This window comes from Vanellus vanellus (genome assembly GCF_965231255.1).
Source record: "Vanellus vanellus genome assembly, chromosome: 1".
NCBI lineage: Eukaryota > Metazoa > Chordata > Aves > Charadriiformes > Charadriidae > Vanellus > Vanellus vanellus.
This window is the reverse complement of record NC_138905.1, coordinates 121545386-121566448: the sequence shown is the minus strand read 5'-3', so window position 1 is coordinate 121566448 and position 21063 is coordinate 121545386. Positions and strand designations below refer to the sequence as shown.

The 21063-nt window shown below is 35.7% G+C and overlaps 1 protein-coding gene across 1 annotated transcript in view; it reads left to right on the top strand.

Annotated features, from left to right (window-relative positions):
- The window catches only part of BRWD1 (bromodomain and WD repeat domain containing 1), a gene marked incomplete at its 5' end in the record, with an annotated part of 62546 nt that overhangs the window by 17528 nt on the left and 23955 nt on the right, over positions 1-21063 (top strand). The window contains 15 exons of the mRNA XM_082489728.1: positions 1-135; positions 1508-1636; positions 2923-3148; positions 3585-3770; positions 4515-4698; positions 5538-5628; positions 6573-6713; positions 8880-8965; positions 9838-10033; positions 11032-11148; positions 11262-11369; positions 11749-11873; positions 11987-12069; positions 12516-12627; positions 18436-18497. Coding sequence (XP_082345854.1) covers positions 1-135; positions 1508-1636; positions 2923-3148; positions 3585-3770; positions 4515-4698; positions 5538-5628; positions 6573-6713; positions 8880-8965; positions 9838-10033; positions 11032-11148; positions 11262-11369; positions 11749-11873; positions 11987-12069; positions 12516-12627; positions 18436-18497 — 1981 coding nt within the window. The remainder of the gene's footprint in view (positions 136-1507; positions 1637-2922; positions 3149-3584; positions 3771-4514; positions 4699-5537; positions 5629-6572; positions 6714-8879; positions 8966-9837; positions 10034-11031; positions 11149-11261; positions 11370-11748; positions 11874-11986; positions 12070-12515; positions 12628-18435; positions 18498-21063) is intronic.

The window sequence follows — 21063 nt, the reverse complement described above, 5'->3', positions numbered from 1 at the left end:
GGGCATGCAGATGAAGTATTTGTCTTGGAGACCCATCCTTTTGATTCCAGGATAATGCTGTCTGCGGGTCATGATGGCAACATCTTTATCTGGGACATTACCAAAGGCACGAAAACAAAGCATTATTTTAACATGGTAAGACCTTTTCTAAACTCTGTTTTTTCTTGACACACAGCAGTGTGTTCACACACTAGTTTAACTAACGTACACATCCCCTGCAACTTTCAGATGGGGGGGAAAAAAACAAAAACAAAAAAAAACACGAAAAAAACAAACAACCAAAACACACCAATAAAAACCCAAACCAGCAAAATCTATGAGTTTGTTTTTCTCTAGAACTTTTACCGTTGAATAAACCTCTAGAGAAAAGCAGGAGCCAGTTTTAACAGTTTAATGTTGCATGAAAAGGAGGGCTGGGATTGCCTCCCTCATCTGCTCCCAGCTGCCCACTTCCATTCTCTACCTTGAATCAGGTGCCTCTCACTGGACCTTTTACTAATCTGAGTCCGTTCACTAATCTGCTGCAAAAGTATTCCCTACTTGCTTCCACTGCTGCTTTCCCGTAGGGCTTCTGAGTTGAGTTTGGTCAGGGAGGTCTTGATAAGATTCTGAGACAAGGAAGATGAGTTGTGAGAACGTGCAGTTTGGTGTGAGGAATGTAAGGTATGAGGGAGCAGAGCAGGACTTTACTTTCATCATAGTCAATGTCTGAGCTGTACAGACTTCACCTGTTGTTCAGGATTTCTTGGTCTGTGAGGTGTTGTGAATAGTTGATGCCAAGGCTTTACCACTTTTTGTTGCTGCACCTCATTCATAGTAACAGTTTTCCATAAATGAGATGAGGCGCCATCTAAAAGACAGAGAGGACTGTCATTTCAAGAGTCTTATGAACAAATATTTGTGTTCTCAACTGTCTTAAAAATGATAACATTATTACCATAAGCAGTAGTGGATTGGTGCAATTCTTCTTGAGAGCTTCCATGACATTCACTCCATTTGACAGCTCACGATTAACACTTTAAAATAGGTTATTTTCTCTGAGACTTAAGTTATGATCCAGTGTTCATGTTAATTTCTCAATCTTTTTTTTTTTCTGGTTACAGTCAATAGCAAAGTGATTTTTTTTTTTTTTCTTTAAGATTCCCTGTGCTTTTCTTGAGAGTGGTTTAACAAAATCAGCATGTTAGCTGCGGTTTACTTTTAAGCAGTATACTAACAGCTAAAAAGCCTCAAAAAGTTTTGGTGTTTTGTTTTTGTTTTTGTTTTTTTTCTGAAGTTTCTGTACCCTTTAGTGCATCTTTTAAGACTGTATGATTTGGGACTTAAATTTGCATATCGAGGGTAAAAGAAATAAACTGATGTAACAACATTATTTGTGCTTTAATGGAGGTATTTGAAAGGCAAATGACTGCTTTTGATAGAGTAATTAATTTTTGATGCTGCATTGTTGTTTGCACAAAAAAGTTAAATTGGTCAAATAGTCTTGAGTTTCTTTCCTTCAATCTAGATCGAAGGCCAAGGACATGGTGCTGTTTTTGACTGCAAATTTTCACCAGATGGGCAGCATTTTGCATGTACAGATTCTCACGGGCATCTACTGATATTTGGTTTTGGCTGTAGCAGGCCTTATGAAAAGGTAAGTTCAGCTTTTTATTAGAACTGTTTATTCAAGCTTCTAACTGAAATTAGATTAGTTACATTCATTCCTCTAAAACACCGTCTGTAAAAAAGAGTTTTGTATGGGTACGGGGTCTAAACATAACAGGTTCCTTGATGTCTGAGAGTTCTCTTGTATGTATGGTCCTGGCACAGCAGAAACGACCAGTGTCTTAATGTTCCCTTGAGAGTAGCTCCCAAGAACTTTTCTGGAATACATTTTCATCTTCCAGCCAGCTAATTTGCATGGTAATTGTTCAACCTCAAAATTACTTTTATTTCTAATTTCTGAAAATAGCTTTGTGTTTAAAGATTAGAATGTATCACAAAGTTTATTGCATTACTGCCTAATTAACAAGAAGGCAGACTGTCTGTATGTTAAGAATAATTTGCTGGTTTATTTCAGTTATTAGAACTTGTAGTTCTTTAGACCTTTCCTTATTCAAGTTTATTAAAATAAGCAAAAGTAAATATTTAGCCAACACTGGATTTTGAAATGTTAGAAAAATGCACATGGCATGAATGTTTTGCTTTTTTGAATCTATCTGCGTGCTCCCTTCTTGTTTTGATAAATACGTGTGTTTCCATTTCTTTGAAATAGCTCTCAAAAGTGCAGTTCTGGCCTATGCTTTACTTCACTTCCCCCTCAATTTTTTTTTTGCAATGGTAATTCCATGTTTGTCATTTTAAAGAATTATTTTTTTCTTCCTGTACATTCTTAGCTGAAATTGAAACTTATTCTCTTCATCTTGCTCGTTGTTGCCAGGAGCAAAATTCTGACTGTGATCTAATACTTGTGTAACTGATTTCCTTCAGCTGCGTGGATTTAACAGGCTGTTTCAGTTGCAGAAGAAATTTCTGGTAGACATTGCATGATTAAGAACTTAACTTTGAGAGCTTATGTTGAACCTTAGACAATGATTTCCTTGCATGGAAATCAAGGAAACTTTTCTTAATTGTGTGGACAAAAATAAAATATAATGAGATTTAAAATATTTTAAAGTGTAAAGCAATGCTTCTGCTTTAAGTTACCTCAGTTCATTGTTTTCTAAAAGCATTTTGGTGCCTGCAAAAGCACTATCAAAAATGAGAGTACTGCAACACCCATTCAGGTTAATTGTAGCTATGCATAACTCTTTTTTATTGGCAACTTGCCTGTTCTTTTACCTTTAAGATTTTAGATATTTTAGTGTCGCTTTTTCTTCTCTGTTCTTTAACATACTCTTTTTTTCAAATTGATAACATAAAAACTTCATTTCTTTCTAGATTCCTGATCAGATGTTCTTCCACACTGACTATCGGCCACTTATTCGAGACTCTAACAATTACGTCCTAGATGAGCAGACTCAACAGGCTCCTCATCTTATGCCCCCTCCCTTTTTAGTAGACGTGGATGGAAACCCTCATCCAACAAAATATCAAAGATTGGTGCCAGGAAGAGAGAATTGTGCAGATGAACATTTGATTCCTCAACTCGGATATGTAGCAACAAGTAAGACCAGTATCACTAAAGACGTACATCCAGAAGTTAGGGTTACTGTAGTAATTCTGAATGGGAACAGAGTAGATATTGACATAGGTGATTTAAAAATGCCATTCGTTTTCTCACATGCTAACTGTCATGTATTTATGTTCACTAAAGATGCTGAAAGGTCCCACAGTGATAAAAAGCCCCAAAAAACCCAAAACATCGGTTGTTCACATGGATGTCTAATTATTTTCTGTGGGCATTGGTATGCACAAACTTGTGTTTGAGCTGTAGATTCCATAAATGTCTCATTTGGAATAAGCAATTGGAATATTTTCAAGAATGGTTTTCATTGTGTTTAGCTGTAGAACATGTCTCACTGACGTGAACAATAAGATTCATTCGCTATCGTCAGTTAGTTAACTGAACCCCTTTGTTTTATTTGTATTACACTTGCAAGGTGATGGAGAAGTGGTTGAACAAGTTATAGGCCAGCAGACAGTTGATCAGGATGAACAAGGCTTGGAGCCCAGCATTCTCGATGGCATGATTAGACAATTACAGCTACAACAAGATCAGAGAACTGGAGCCGATCAAGAATCTGCTTCAGGTGGCCCACAAAATGGGGAAGGAACACCTAGAAGAGGTTAGTAGTTGCTGATAAATTCTTAGGTAATTGTTCTGTCTCCACTTTTATTACACTGCATGAAATATTTCAAACAGGTTTTCACTTTAATGTTATTTTGGGGGCTGAGATTCCCTTAACATAGTGATATCTGGTTACGGTCGTCTTATTCATTAAAACACTGCTACTCCTGTGATTAAATTACAAAGCAAAGGCTTTTGCGTTTCCTTTTAAAGAACAATAATTGTAGTTCTTGTAGAGCACTGCCTATTTAATAATATTTGTAGAGCACTCAAATATTTATAGGAGCTACATTTATTCTCCTCTAAAGTTTGCAAAGTAAGTATTTCACCATTATTCAAACTGGGTACCTTGCTCCCTTCTTTCCAGATTTAAACCAGACACTCTTTTGATCTGTGTCCTGGTGGTTTTAGTTATGTAAGCTAAGGTCCAGGAAAAGTGCTTTTTAGAACCTCACTAGCATCGGAGCTGCCTGAAATAGTTCAGAAGAACACCTCTGTCACATTACACTTCCTTTCACTGTATTAAAATAGTAGTAGAAATAACCATTTTAAAAGTATATGTGTAATCTCACTGTACTGTCTACAAGACATAATTTCCTGAAGGTGATAGCTGGTCATCTAGTCATATAGTTACAATTGTGGAGATAAAAATCTGTAAAGTATTAATTTTTTTTATCCTGTAGTAAGAAGAAACAAGGTTCCAATTCTGTGTAGTCTGGAAAAAATGTTTTGTATGTTTTAGCTTTTAGAAGACCAAGTTTTGACATCCAGTCTCCTCCCAATATTGGTCTGCGACGTAGTGGGCAAGTTGAAGGTGTGCGTCAGATGCATCAGAATGCTCCACGAAGTCAGATGGCTACTGAGCGAGACCTTCAGGCTTGGAGACGAAGAGTTGTTGTACCAGAAATTCCACCAAGCTTACTCAGGTCTGTAGACAGCTTACTGGGCTGCAGATATGACTAGGGAGAACACATCATGTTGTTTTTTTTCTAAATCTAGTGCTGTTAGACCTAAGGTAAAGTAGATACATGTTAACAAATTGGAACAAGTCAGTGTTACGGTCAGCTGTGCTTAAAAACTCTTAATTGTAAAGTCCATTCAATAAAAATAAATGGGAGTTGCTCTAGTTTTGTAGAGAAATATTCTTCCATATTTCAATATTTTAAGTCATCTTAAAGGACAACTAGGTTACCTAGATTCTTTGATTCTTTTCCAGGATAAAGGGATATAGGTTAAATTAATTTATGTGAAAGAGTTCAAAGAGACTGTACTTTTGTGAGACTTTGGGGGACGATGTGTTACGACCAGAAGCAGCACTGAGCACTCGACATGCTAAAACAGTTAGCTGCTTTCAAAAGTACTGTCAGTATGCATCTGGGAAAAGGAGAATTAATAACAGTAGCTAAATATTTCTTTTTAATGGTACAGCCATTATGTGCTGCTGCGCTTCTGAAATTTTTAAGACTTCCCTGGTGTTAGGAGGTAGAATAAATGGAATGGCGAAAATGTGGCTTAAAAATGGGGCTGAAAAGGTTTATTATATTGTCTTTTGCAAGGAAGACTTTCTTGAATATTCATCTTCTCTATCTGGAGATGAGAGGATGTATGCTATAGGTGTTTGAGTAATAATAATGTCTGTAATTATTAATGTAATGGAATTAGGTGTTAGGGTTTTTTAGCTAGATCCTTTAAAGAGAATGGATCATATAACTTTTCAGCATTGTCAAAACAGATGCAGAATTAGATTTTCATTACTTTTTTGTAGGAAGCAGGAAGAATATCGAATTGCAAAAGGGGAAGAAGAGAGAGATCTTTATGCAACAGAGAACAAAAAGTCATTTGAGTCATTGGAAAAGGTATGCAGCAGCTTCTAGGAAAACAGGCATTCAGTGCCCAGGCATAAGTCATGGTTTAAAAAAATAAAAGCACACATTTCTGAAGGTATGGTCTTCAAAGGTTTCTGCTGATTCAGCTTCCACTTATTGCAGGACAAGGCTTGATTTATTTTTATGAATACCTAGAATTCTTTTTTTCTCTCAGTCTTGCCTCCTTCCATTGAAGGTATTTGGTAGTAATTTTTAAAGGCAGGCTTGATTTCAGGCTGTTCTGGTTTTACTGCAGTTAAAGTTTCAAAGACAGTTGTTGCAGGTCCATGCTAAAGCACTAAGGTGCAAATGAGAATATTCAAGGTCCTATATTTGAAGAATTGTAGGCTATATTGCTATTTTCTTGTTGTTTTACTTTAGACAAACAATGTTTAATGTATGGGGCAACTTTTTCAGACTTGCCTCATTTTGAATTATTTTTTCATTACCTATTTTTTGCAAGAGATCAGTAGAAAGGAAAAACTGATTCTTGTACTGTTTTTGTAAGATAGTGGCTTGATTCACTATCTTGCAGTGCAAAACAATTTGATGCAAGAATTCTACTGCATGATCCCCATAACTGGAGGGAGTTGAGGATTTTGGTCCTCTCAGAATTGTACATTGTGACAGTTAATCTACCTGATAAATATATTTACAGAATCAAGAATGTGAATGGACCTGTCACAGTAGTTTATAAAGAGCAATTTCTTAGAACAACTAATAAATCTTAAATTCGGATCAGCAAATTTAAAACTGTTGGCTTACAGGAAAATAATTTCTTGTGAAAAGGAGTTTTGATGTGATCAGGCTTTGATGTGATGAGGCTGTTTCAGTTTTTTACCTTCAGCAGTGCTTTTAGCCACCCTTTCACCCCTGTAAAAGTTTGCTACATGCTTTTATGTAACTTCTTTTTTTTCACTTCCTATATAAATTAGAGTGACTCTGAGTCTTCATTAATACAATCTAAGCGTAGACTGCATAGACGGAAATATCGCAATTACCGAACACGGCATAACATTGAACAACTGGAGTCATCTGATGAGGAAAGAGATAACTGCTTTGGCTTGATAGAACAGGTAAGTTCTCTTCCGAGTTCTGTATTTTGAACTTGAGTTCCTCAATAAGTGAAGCTACATCTAAATGTGCCTTTTCTCTCTTAAAACAAACAAGCAAACAAAAAACCCACCCTCTTTTACCAGGGAAAGTATTTCTGTAAGCAGAGTTGTTAGCACATCTCAAACCTAGTTATCTATTACTTTAATAATGGAAGTCTTTCCTGTCATTTTATAAATGGTTGAACTATTTTTTGCTGAGAATGTTCTAAGCCAAATCCACAGCCCAAGGCAAAAAACTGATGTACAGTGCTGAGGCTGGCTTAAAGTGACGTTTGGATCTTAGATGTGTTTCCCTGTTTCTCTGCGAAAACCTTCCAAATTTGTGCACACGCCTAAAACTGGAAATTTTGAAGGTTCTTTATAAAGTATTGTTATGGCCTAGTAATGTGATTCTTCAACAGAGTATGTTTGTGCTGGCCGAGTCCTGGCTTGGAGTGAAACATGACTTTGCTGTGGGTAGGAGGAGTTTTTGACTATTGTGTTATCAGATGCTGTAAATCAGTGGTAGGACTGCTTAAACTACAGTTGTCTTGCTTTGCATACAAGGAAATAGCGTCAAATGGAGAAAGGGGTAAGAAGTGGAAGGAGTAGAGAAGGTTGGACTTGTTGGACTAGTCACTTATTTGTTAAGGAAGAACGGTGAACAAAATGGGGGATGTTCAGGCGATGAAATAATTTTGTACCTATGATGAAGAATTATATACTTTGGGAACAGACTCCCTTCTTCTAGCCTCTTAACAAAAAATTCCTATGTGTTTAAAAACAAGTCACTTAAAATTAATGAAAAGTTCAGGTTTTCCTTATTTTGGCAGTTGGGTGGAAGGGCAGTTGACAGGAGGCTTCTGGTACCTGACAAATTCAAAGCACATAAAGTGCAAATAGGAGAGCTATGTGCACTGTGCTGTAAATACTACATATACTTAAATATTTTTGAAGAAGTGATGTTAGATACTAATAATACTAAAACTAATAATACTATAAGAAGTCATTTATGTTTTGATGTAAATAGGGTTGGTTTGTTTTAATCCTACAAATGGTAAAATAAAAGAGAACTGACTTAGTGCATATTGTCCATCCTGTACGCTGTATGAACAGGTCTTAGGGGGAAGCCTGTTAACTTTGTTACTCTGAAAATGACAAAGAAATAATCAGTTGGACTAATTCAAACAGTATCAAAGAAGTTGCAAGTGAGATCTTTTCTTACTTTTTTTTTTGCTTGACAACATATAACTTGAGACATGAGCAATACATTATACTTAGTCATTTCAGTTATATAAAACACACTTAAAATGTGAAATTAATGCAAATAAATTGTTGAACAACAATCAGGAAATTACTTAAGCTGTAATATATTTTGATGTATCTTGACTATTTAGATTTGCATATAAATATATGCATGAATACACCCAATTAGTACTTGGTCAATCAGTTGATACTAAAATCAGAAAAATCACCTGATTCTAAATTGCATAACTAATTAAAAAAAAAAAAAAAAACAGAAGTGCTACTCCAGTAACATAATATACCCATGTTGCGTACAGGTTGGAGATGTGATAGTTTTCCTTGATTTGTTCCTTTCGCAATCTTTAAATTCTTCCTTTGCATTTTAGTGAGCTAGATTTTATTGCGTACTAGTGAGCTAGATTTTATTGCGTACTAGTGAGCTAGATTTTATTGCGTACATGACCTAATTACAACATCATGAGTTTGGAATTTGAAGGAATTGGAATCACCTGCAACTTTATTCTGATAAACAATGTGAACTTAAACTAGAAAAAAAAAAAAAAAAACCAACAAAAAAACCCCAGAACTGTCATATGGTAGGGGGATAGAAGTGTTGCTTTGTGAAGAGTGGCTACAGCAGGTGGATCCACATATGGCTAATAAAATGTGAGTGAATATACAGAATTTAATGATTAATAGTGTACTCCTGAGGTTAAAAGGGTAAGTTGAAATCAGCTACAAAAAAGAACTACTGTAATCTCCATTTTAACAACTCTTTTTACCAAATTTCTTCCTAATTTGATAATATGCAGACATGATTGGAGAATGTGTTTTTTGTTTCAAACCTTTAAACCATGTGCTGTGAGAAACTATTGGATTGACTCTGTATATTTTTAAATTCAGGAAGCTGAAGAAAGCGAGGGCTCAGGCTCATCTGATGAAGAGGAAGAATGGAGAAGTGACAAGAAAAGCAACAGTAATAGTTCTAGGTAAAAGTGAACAAACAAGTCCCAGCTTTTACTGTAACGAGTTTTACTTGAATTTTGGCAAGTTAAAACTTGTATGGAAGTTCTGTTGTGCTTCATATGTATTAGTGGTTTGTAAGGTACTGTACTGACACATTACATTGTTACCTAGTGTTCTATTTCACCAAAACATTTGTGTCTGTTAGTGTAGTTTCAAATCCTTTTGCTTTTTTGCTATGTGGCAAGGAGAAAGAAGATAGTCTGGCATATTTTTTATAGTGTGCTGTTGGGGTTTTGAGAGCTGGGGGTTTTTGTTTAGTTTGGGGTTTTTTGCTGTTTTGTTTTGTTTTTTTTAATAATGCAGCAACAGTCAGTTGTTTGGTTGAAAAAAGTTTAATTTTGATAAGGTTATAATTCTATTTAGAACTGAAGTTACAGATTTTAATCACTTTACTATGGCTTTTTTTAGATATTCTTTATAGAACTCTATAGTAGTAGAACTAAAAAAATACTGAGAAAGAGAGATAAAAAAACCAAAATGTGTACCAGCGTCTTTAAAGAATTTTAAGTCGTGTTTGGCTGGTGTCGTCTTTAGGGAGGGCTCTTAACTAGTCCAGAATTTGATTGCACAGCTTTCTTTAATGAAATTACTGATTTTAGAATTCACCAGACTTTTTTTAAAAAACACATGCTTTGAATTAGCGTTCCCCCAAAATTATGTTAAATGTCAAGTGAAGTAGTTGTTACAACAGATCAAAGCAATTCTAGTTATTTTGATAGTGTTTTCAACAGCAAATTATATCTGCAGATATTTGTCTAAGTGAATTTAGCATTCTGAAATATTGACAACTTGGTTCTATGTTTGCATTTTCCCTGACCTCATCTGCTATGGACAGTGATTCTTCAAGTAGATACTCCGACTGGATTGCTGATGCAGGGATTAACCTACAACCTCCCATACGGACTTCTCGGCGGAAAGCTATCAGATATTGCAGTACTTCAGAAGATGAAGTATCAGCAGAGAAATCATCTCCTCCAAAGAGAAGAAGAAGAAAAAGGAGAAAAAAGCCCAAGCCAAAAAAGCAGGAGGAGGTATACTGTTAATTTCTTCTACTCACTATTTAATAAATTTCTCTCTTAAGATTTTGGGCCTCTTCACTGGAAACTGCTAAAGTAACTGTTATTACCATTGGACAAGGATATTGGTATCACTACATACAGTGTACCTTAATTAATTTTAGACCATTCCAAATGTAGGGTATCTACTGATTTGTATAGAAGAATCTGTGTTCCAAGTGAAGTCATTTTCACTGTTCGAATAAAAAGGATTCTCAAGGTTGCTGGTATCAAAGGGGAAATGTGATTATTTAATAACTGTACAGACTATTAGACTAAAACCTGTTAAACTGTCTGGTTCTAAGTAACATAACTTTTTGAAAACTTAGGAGTATAGTCACTGTATTTATGGTGGCCATTTATACTTGGGTTGAATTTTTAATTTTTTATAGGTTACAGTAATTATCCTTTTTTAAGTTACAATAGCTATTATGTGCTGTTTTCTACCATAAAGGGCAAACAGGTGGTTTGGGTTTTTTTTTTTTGTTTGTTTGTGTTTTTTTAATGCTTGGGGTAATTTTGGTACGTCTTTCTCTCTATCCTTTCACTTTTTTCTGGGTATTCTCAAAATTATATTTTTGGAACTGTTTAATATGGATATTTACTGTGCAATATCTCATAATTTTTCATCTTCAAATATTTTCTTGCAGCTTGATAGATTTTTATTTTTTTTTAATTGGGCACTGAGACTGCCATCTAAATTATAAAACTTTGTTTCTCTCAAGACCTGCATAATGGTAATCTTGCTCACTCAAATCTTCATATGGGAAAGGAATGCTTAGTATTAGTACTGCAAATACAGTTACAACTCGAGCAAGGCCTTGGAGGAATTTTGCTCATGTGTTTTGGAAATGTACATTAATTTTTCATAAACTAAGCTTTTGTCTGCCAAATTAAAACAGAATGAGTTGTTTTAATGTCATGTCAGCAATATGTCCATTATATCTAATTTTGCTGTTTTATTAAATGTGAAGGCTAATGCTCCAACACAGCCAGTAAACTTGGAATTGTCATATGATTGGCATCCTCCCATTTGGATAACAGACACAGCTCTTCGAAGATCCCCTTTTGTCCCTCAGATGGGCGATGAGGTAGGAATATTGATTAAAATCTTGAAATGCTTGCATTAACTAACATTATTATAGTTACTAAATATAGGATCACATTTAATGTTTGGTTTTCACGGTTTTTTTTTTTTTTTTAGGTAATATATTTCCGACAAGGCCACGAAGCTTACATTGAAGCAGTTAGAAGAAATAACATTTATGAACTGAATCCACACAAGGAGCCATGGAGAAAAGTAGTCCTTAGGGTAGGTCTGCATTGAAGATACTGTGAGTTCGTTACTAGTAGTCTGTGAATGAAGAATTGTATTATACTGTTTGCAAAACATTGATTTGTGCGGTTATGTTGTTTCCCATAATGTTTCCATATGGAAACAATAGGGGAAAGTGTCTTCAATTATCAGAGTATCTTCAGAGTTAGCTGTGGGAAGCCTGAATATAAGTAGCTGTGTTAAAATTGCCCCGTTTGAAAAACTGTCTTCCATTGAAATCTCAAATGTAATTTCAATATTTTTGCCTTTTTGGATGTGGGTACAATTCATGTGCTGGTTTACCTAATGTTAAATTAATAGTTGTGTGCATAGTCCAAAAGGTAATAACTTGCTGAAACTTTGTTCTTACCTGTAGGATCAAGAATTGGTAAAAATTGTTGGAATTAGATACGAAGTTGGTCCTCCCACATTATGTTGCCTCAAACTTGCCTTTATAGATCATGCCACTGGAAAACATACAGACAAATCATTTTCCATCAGGTATGTGCATCTTTATTTTTCTGAGAAGTAAAAGTATGTTTCTTTTTAAGCTTCTTCCTAAAGCCCTAAAGCGCATACATGAAAGGGATTTTTTTGTTTGTTTTTTAATCTAGATACCATGATATGCCAGATGTTATCGACTTCCTTATATTACGTCAGTTCTATGATGAAGCACGGCAAAGGAACTGGCAAGCTTGTAAGTGTGCTTTCTAAGTATTTGACTAAATGATTTCTGAAAGCAAAAATTTTTCTTTGGCTAATTGCTGAATATGCTAGGTGCTACTTGCTTGTAACTTCAGAGGGCTCTCTGTTAGCTAAGGTCCCTTTGCCCGTTAGAAATTTGAGCCTGCTAACTGCTGTATTAAGTGTTTTAGAGGGATTACCATAGATCTGAGATACGGTCTTCAAAACATACATTGAGACTCTAGTGCTCCCTTTTCTTATTTTATAGCTAAGTAGGAAACTTATAGATTTTAGCACTCTTTTTTTGGCATAATAAGTTCTCATCTTTTATTGAGTATCAGTGGATTTAGAACTCTAAACTGAAATACATTGATTGAAAGTTTTTCTAATTCCATGTAAAAAAAGTATAGTTAAATAGCTTTTCTTAGTAGAATATCTGAGCAGACTTTTTTCTTGTAGCTGATAGGTTCCGGTCCATTATTGATGATGCTTGGTGGTTTGGAACAGTGTTGGGTCAAGAACCATATCAGCCTCAATATCCGGATAGTCACTTTCAGTGTTACAGTGTTAAGTAAGTATAGAAAGATTTTAAACTTCTAATGTTAGTAGTGTGGGTTGCTTCTTACTTAGCTGGCTTATTTGGTATGAGAATGTATAAATTGTTCGAATGATTTTACTGGTTATCTTATCACTTCTTAATGGTTCTAAGTTGCTAATACAGCACAACGTGAATATGTAATAACTTGCAGCAACTTTTTAGTGAATAGTAATATGGTAAAAGAAGTTACTGACTTCTTTCACATATGCGAACCATATTCTGTAAGGACTAGTGCTGAATCTCTTCCACGAAGCAAGCAATGCAATTTCTAGTGTAGGTTAATTATTATTTTTCATTGACAATTGGTTTTGGATGGGGCATGCTGAATCTCTTCTGTTGTTGCTGACATCATGATCTTTATGCTTCAAGTTCACACTTCTGTCCTTCACGTTATAGTCTACAGGAACAAGTATATGTATAAGATGATCTCATGCTATCACTTGAGACTCCTGTAGAGGATATTTCCAAGCATTGTTCTCTCTTCATGCTTAACACATGAATCTGAAGACAGAACTTGAATCTCTTCACTGCCTAGTGGTATTCTGGCATATTCCATATTGTGTAGGTCCCACTTGCCATTTCACCTTTTGATTTCTTCTTTGGGTGATATTTAGCTAGATAACTGGCAGATAATGTAACCTTGTCTTACCTCTAACAGACAAATCCCTTTGACCAGTCTACTTGTCAGGAGATAATACTGCCTAGATGAAGGCATATAGTATCAACTGCATTGTTCGAAACGTGGCAAATTGAGCAAATCAAGGGTATTAGAGTAGAAAAAAAAGTGCTTAAAGAGGAAAGGCCAGGAACATCAGAGTCAAACTGGCCACAAGATAGTTGGACACATACCTTCTTTACCAAGGCATGTTCTGAAAAATTACTCCCTAATATCCCCCGATGATGGTATGACATTAGTGGTGTTCCTGTGCACCTTCTTTCATGTCAACAAAGATGTCCTTCAAACAAAGGAGAAGAAAGGGGAAGAAAGGTAGCTGGGGACCTCAATGTTCACAATCAGGATATTGTCCTTGTCCTGCCCTGTCCAAGTTGTCTGGAATGGTTCTGGGATCTTGCTTGCTTTGGATTCCGCCAGAAAAGGAGGACTGTAAGGAGAATAATCAGCAAATACATAATATTCCTATTTCTATCATGACTAGAGGTTCTTCCTGTGGCTCTTAGAGTAGATCTGATACTCACTTATCCCAAACAAAGGAAGTACTTGTAGCTAATAGACAATTTGTGAGACTGCCAAGATTGTGTTAAGTATTTTGGTTCCTTGTCTCGTCTGCTTTACTTGTCATGTATCCTGTTGATTTTCCTTAGTGGGAAGGTGTGAGTAACTTCCAGATTGAAGTTCTTGCCTGTATGCTTTTGGCAAGTGAATTTTCACTTTTGCTTCCACAGCTACAATTAGCAAACTGACACTTTTGATCTGCCATAAATAAGAGTGGCGTCAACATTAAGTCTCTACAACAGATCATCTGACCATAAAGGACTTCTTCATGTTCTGGGCAGTGATAAAGCTAAGACTGCTCCACATCTCGCACATCTGTCAGTATGTGTGAATACTTGTTTTTTCTTTCTGACAGTTACATGAGAAAATACAGATGTAAAAATGAAATCCAGACTATCTGTGTATTGGTTTCTTGCCCTCATTTCATTTCCTTCGGACTCTTCTCTGACCTAAAAAAGAGGATCTTGACAAACGAAATGATGCTGGATGCTTACTGATGTCTTACTAATGTCACAGGCATGAGGGATGGTATACTTGGAGCATATCTCCTGCAGGTCATGTAAGGGTAAAAATACTCTAGTTGCTGGCTAGTATATTTTCCCTTATTTAGTAACATGATGTACACAGAAAAAATCCACTGAGGTCAGATACCAGTATTAAAATACAACTAAATCTTATTTCAAAGTACTAAGTTTTGTCTGTTAGATAGCTCAAACCCTTTGATATGCTACCATGCGGAATATATGTTATCTTCCATATGTTACACATTTCATGTGTTTCGTTATGTTACCACAGTTGTTTAAGAGTAAATTTAGATGGGGTTTTTGGTTGTTTTCTTGGCCAATTCAAAATTGAGTTTTCAGTTATGAAAAAGAACCTATAGCCAATTTCCTAGACTCCTTTCTTCTGTGAACGCTAAAGGATATTTCAATATTTTAATGTACCAGACTTTAACAGAGGAAAGTCTAGAGCTGCTTTGAAGTTAGCTTAAAAATTGGATAGGTAAGGAATGCAGTGCTCTTTAAAAAGCACTTTCAAAAGAGAGATCTTGAAAGATTTGTGCTGCTTTTGTAGAGAATGTGACTGTTCTACCTTGACTCACAAACAGCTCTCCTAGAGAAGATTCCTAAGATATGTATATGAAAATGTCTGGAGTGCTTTGCAGGTATAGTCAGGTTTTGTGACTTGGCTGGGTCCTTAGCTCTTTTTGTAAATATTATCCTTTGTTCAAGAATCTTAAGCCTTGTCTACCCAAGAATCTGCATGTGGTTCAGCAGCAGTAGCTTCCTAATTTGCATTTGTATGCTTTATACATTGGATGCAAAAATATTTTAAAATACACTTCACTTTACATGTGTTTAAATGGGAAAAAAACAACCTAAACACAAATTATTGTGGCTCCGTCTTGGAAAAACGCAATATGCTGTCTCTCTTCTTCACTCAGGATTTGGTTTATGGTCTTTTTTAGATGGTAGAATTTTGCTTATCCAGCTGAGTGAGCATCTGCAGTTGTTCTTCGCCACTGCTGAGACAAAGAGCTTTATTTGAATAGAAGTGCTTTGTGTTTTATACCAGAAGCAACCTTTGAAATTTGGCTTCCAAACAGTCAGTGATGGAGAGTGTGGGAAACCACATTTGAATGAGATGAAGAGGAGTAATTCCCATGTAACTTAACTGAAAATCTTATCAGTAAGCAGGCTGCCACACAGTTAGGAATCATCTCAAATTATCACCATCACTGTAGTATAGATAATAAATAAATAGAAGATGTATAAATTGACTGTTCTGTTACTTTATTGGCCAGACAAAAATATCAATTTGTGTAGAAGCAGCTTTACATATTATTAAGTGACGTTACCTGGATGAATGGAGCTTAAGCAGAACTAAATGGGGCTTAAGCTCTGCTAAACTGTATTGATAAATGTTTTTCATGCAATATCATGAAGTAGTATATACATTTATGAATACCAACAGCTTCTGAATTATTGTACGTTAACTGGGGAGGAGAACCAAATAGATAAAGCTTCAGAGCCTTCAGAACTCTGTTAGTTCATAAACGTCAAACAGATTGAATGTGGATGGATCCAAGTTTTCCTAAGTCGATGGGTAATCCAAAATAATGGAGAGGTGCTCTTATTGCACAGAGTTTTAGTTATAAAATATTAAGGACGATCATCTCTATTTTCAGTTTGTTTGAAATAAATGCACAGGAGGTATTAGACCAAGTATCTAAGTTTATGGGGTCATAAGAATTAGATGGAATTCACCCAGGCATTTGAAGAACTCTGATATGAAACTCCTGGCAAAGTTGCAAGCTGTCCTACAGTTGGACTCTGTACTAGAGGACTGGGAGATTGCTCCTGCCAACAGAAAAGGCTCTGGAGGGAAATCAGTGTGAACTGTAGACTGATATATTTGACTTCAGTTTCTGGTATGTGTCTATAATAAAGAGTAATACTATTGAGCATATGGATGAACCCAGCTGTAGGAAAGAGCCAGCACTGTATCTGTACAGGAAAGTTCTGCCTCTCTACCCGTTTTGAAGTTCTGTGTGTTTGTTAGAAAGCTTATGAATAAAGTGGATGGTGGAGAGCAGACAGCATATATTTAGATTATTTTTTTTTTTAAGAAGCCATTGACAGGATTTCTCTTCAAGAGATGTTAAAGTAACTAAGACGACATAGGATTGGAGCAAATACTTGTATGTGTTGAAAACTGGTTAAAGGATAGGGTGCAAAAGAATGATTCCTAACAGTCATATTTCAGGCTGGAGTAGGCTCCCCCAGGAATTTATGCTGGGATCAGCTTTACTTAATGTCCTTCTAAGCCTCTTCTAGGGCACGGACAGTTAAATATCCAAGGTCTGTAAATATCACAAGTCATAGAATCATTGAATTGTCGAGGTTGGAAGGGACCTTTAAGATCATCAAGTCCGGGTAGTAGCAAATATCACTGTAACGTTGAGGACTTCCAGAGAGACCTCATAAAACTGACTGGGAGAAAAATGCCAGATAATTTTCAGTGCAGATGTATGTTAGGTAGGACATCTGAGGAAACAATAGTCTTATTTATGCTTATATGACATTGAGCTCACTGGTAGATTCAGCTGAAGACAGAAATGTTGAGGTAGTCATTGACAATTCTGAAAAACATCAGCTGATGTGCAGTGGCAGCTACAAAAATCAACAAGGCGTTGGCCACTGTCAGAAAGGATATCAAGGACAAAACAGTATTGTTCACTGCTTTCTAGCACTGCGGTATGCTGATGTCTTGATGCATTTTGTGCCTCAGCATCTAAAGGAAGATACTTCAGAAAAGGTACAGAGAAGAGCGACTAAAATGATTAAGAGTCTGTACCAGATGCTTTGTGGGTTAAGACTAAAAAAAAGTCACTCTTCAGATGGAAGAGAAGGGTGAAAGGGGTGTGTTGATAGTTCACAAAATCATAAAGGTGATAAGCAATATAAAACTATTATTCACCAAATTCTGTACTGACAGAACTAGAGGTGCGCATTGAAATCTGTAGGGGATTTGTTTCAAAGAGTTCAGGTTTGGTTTTCTTAACAATGTGGGTGCTGAACTTTGGAAATACGTTTATACAGGAGGCTGTTGAAACAGTACTAGCAGGTTCAAAAAGGTACTGGATAGAAATAAACAAATACTAAAGGAAATAGGTTGGGATGTATTCACAAACATGCCTAGAGGAATAAAATGATCATGAATGCTGTAAGGATGAGTAGAATGGACTTGTACCAGGATCATACTGTCTCTGTAAATAGCATCTCCCAATAATACTTTTCAAGACACAAATTAATGGTCTAGATGGATCAGTAGGGTGTTTCTTATCTTTAAAATACCAAAATTCATTGGTATTTTTTGTGTTGTTAAAAACATGTAAAAATCTGCCTAAATGTGGTCTCAAAATGATATTCACACCTAATACTTAACATTAGTGTATCTGTATATTCATTCTGATAATTATCAACTGTGTTTGCCTTTGATTCCTTTTTGGTCCTTACTTAACTTTACTTTCTTGGTTTTACACTTACTGTTTTCTTTCTCTTAATGCGGTATGCCTTATAAAATGGAATGTTAATATGCCAAATACCTCACTTATTCTTCTTTTCTCTGAAACATTCCACAGACTTGCACAACTACTGTTGTGTTTAGCCAAAAAAATCCTTGCTTCTATGTGTATTTTCGTGTATCATCCCCTTCATGTTTTTATCTCATTTTTTCCAAGTATATGGTTTATTTTTCTTCTGCAAGTTCTTGATACAGGCTTTGTAAAAGTGATTTTTATATTGGGTAAGTTGCATATAGCCAAAATCACGAGCACAATTTTAATTTAGAATTTATTATGAAGAATGTTTCCTTTTTGCACTGTGACAGCTGATTGCTAGCTAATGCTTTTGTTTATATGCATGTTTATACAGTATATTTTATTAATACTTAAAAATAGCTGTGATTTAAATATGCTTGGAGGGAATACTTCTGAGTCAAGATAACTTTAATTGGTTTGTTTTTTTCTTAACTTGGTGAATCAGATGGGACAATGGTGAAATTGAAAAGCTTAGCCCATGGGACATGGAACCAGTTCCTGATAATGGTAAGTAGAAATTAATTTAATAAAACAGTTTTTAATGTGCTTCTCCCTCTTTCCAGTTCCTTTGTTTCATGCAGATAGTGAACCTTAGATGATTCCTATCTTTCTTGCAACTCTTGCCACTAAATCATCTGAGTGTAGTGTCCATTGTGCATATCTACCTAACAGGAACTGATACGGTAATAGTTATTCTTTAAATTACAGAGAATGTCAGCAGCGTGGTTTTGTGCAATTAGGCAAGAAAGTTCTTAGAGAGTCTTGCTTCAGATTTGGTGAAATACCTTGTATATACCTGTATTTTTTCCCTTTGCATCTTCCAGAGAAATTTTGAAGGAAATACTATAAATGTGTAGTTCTGGCTTACGCGATAAAACCTGCTGCTTCCAAATGTCAAGTTTCAAAAACACATCAGGTTTCAAAAAAAAAATTGTTTATTGTAATGCATTATAGTATAAGAGGGTGGTGGAAGAATACATACAGAATAATTTCCAGTCAGCAAATCCTTACTGCATATAGTTTAAAGCCAGCAATTTATGACGTTTGCTGGTCAAATCCAAATTAACTGTAAATGAAACAGTTGGATTCCTGGTTTGTCTTATGCAATTCAGTTTTCCAGTGCTTGTCAGTACCAGCTGGGTGCAGAGAGGAAAGTTTGTGAAATACTGAGAGTAGTTACGGAATAAGCTGTCAAAAAGATATTAATTTTCTTGATAACCTTTGCTAGGAGTTTAGCTTGTTTCCCAGACACTAGAAAGGCATATGCTATATTTTTTTCTTAGATGAGTATATTGTACACGTGCGGATGTTCTCAGTAGCCACCTGACTGTCTGATCTTGGAAATGTTAGCTGACTGCTTCAGTCATATTTTATGATGACAAATTCTGCCAAATGGTCTGAAATCAAAATGTGAAATTGAAACATTTACACATTTTAGTTTGTAGAAAGCAAATAATCGGCAGGATTTTGGGTTTACACACACAGATTTAATTGAAACATTCTGTTTTCTTAGCACCAACATCTGTCTTCTTCTAACACAGAAGTTTTTCATCTTGAACTGGGTAATGCTCCCCATATATGTCACTGAGAGACAGTCATATTATTGTTAGAGGCTCACAAGCCTTACATGTGAACTTAGGTCAGGATTTATTAACAGGACAAATTGTATCAATTTCTTCTGAATGCTGTATACTATGGTCTAAGTTGCTGTTTATATCAATGTATTAATTATCACTTTTTCCTCCTTTGGATTGAAATATAAAGAGCTTAAGTTTGATAGCATAAAGGAACCTAGAATTCTTGAAATTGCTACACTGGCAGTGTAATGACAGAGATGTCCTACAGATGCTAATTTCAATCTGGGTAGTGTTACATGTGTAAGTCATCACTTGCTGCCTATATCAGAGGGAAATTGTAATTTCTTTTTTGATCTAATAAGTTGTTACTTTGCCATGTTAAGAGCTTAAGTTTGTTGATATGACTTTACCATAGGAAAACTGGGAAAGGGGACACACACAAAAAGATAAAAAGGCTAAAAGCTAGTCTCTTCTGTGGATAAGGTCAAAGAATTGAGAAGAACATCCTTTGAACAGGTCATTAATAACTACCACAGCAACCACTAGACTAGACAAAGAACAAAAATTGTCTGAAGACAATCTGGAACTCCTTATTTTCTACCTTTCTTTCCAGCCAGAAAACAGCGTTCTGTAGGGAAGTAAAACTGTTAGAGAAAAGTGTGCGTTTCTAGAAAGCATTATTACGTTAGCAATATAGTATAAACCAGGGTTAAATCCCTTCTTTGCTTTCTCTTCTTTTCTGCAATTGAACAACTTACAGATCAAAATGAATTTGTACCTCATGTTTGCCACTCTTCTTTCAAAATATTTCTTCTTCATTCAGTTTACTAACATAGATGTATCATAGAAGAACAGCACTGAAGTTGGACTAACTAGCAGGTCACAACTTTAATTTGTTACCTTTCGTATCCTGCAAGCCTAAGTTTTGTCTCATGGTTATCAAGATACAGTATTGGATGTCAAACTCGTATCTTGTCGGGGACAACTCTGTAAAGACCAGGAAAAGCTGGTGCACGTGGACCTGAAAATTCAGTTTTCAGCAGCCTGCTTATTAAACCACTATTGGTGTGGACTGGCTGTTATGTCTTCTGTGTCACATGTACCAGGGTGCTGCAAAGAACGCAAAGCAGAGATCTTTACATGCTTGTTGAGAAGGACAGAGTTTTGTTTGTTTTAGTCTGTCATTCTGCTTTAGTTGTTACTCCTGCAGGAGAAAATCCCTCTTGAGCGCTTATGCAATGGAGTACCAGATACCATGTGAGTTCTTCTTGACACAACCCTATGTAAGTGTAGAAGTGTTACTTGCTGCTTTCTCTTAGTGTTGTCTTCAAAAAGTTTGGTTGCAGAATTTGTTTTCGCTCCAAGATAAGTTAGAAGGATCATATAAGTGAGTCACCTCTGCCCCTTCAGCTTCTCCTAGCACCTTTTTGTATTTTACCCATTTGTTTCTTGAAGAACTGCTTCATCTTTAGTATGATTTCCGTGGATAACAAATA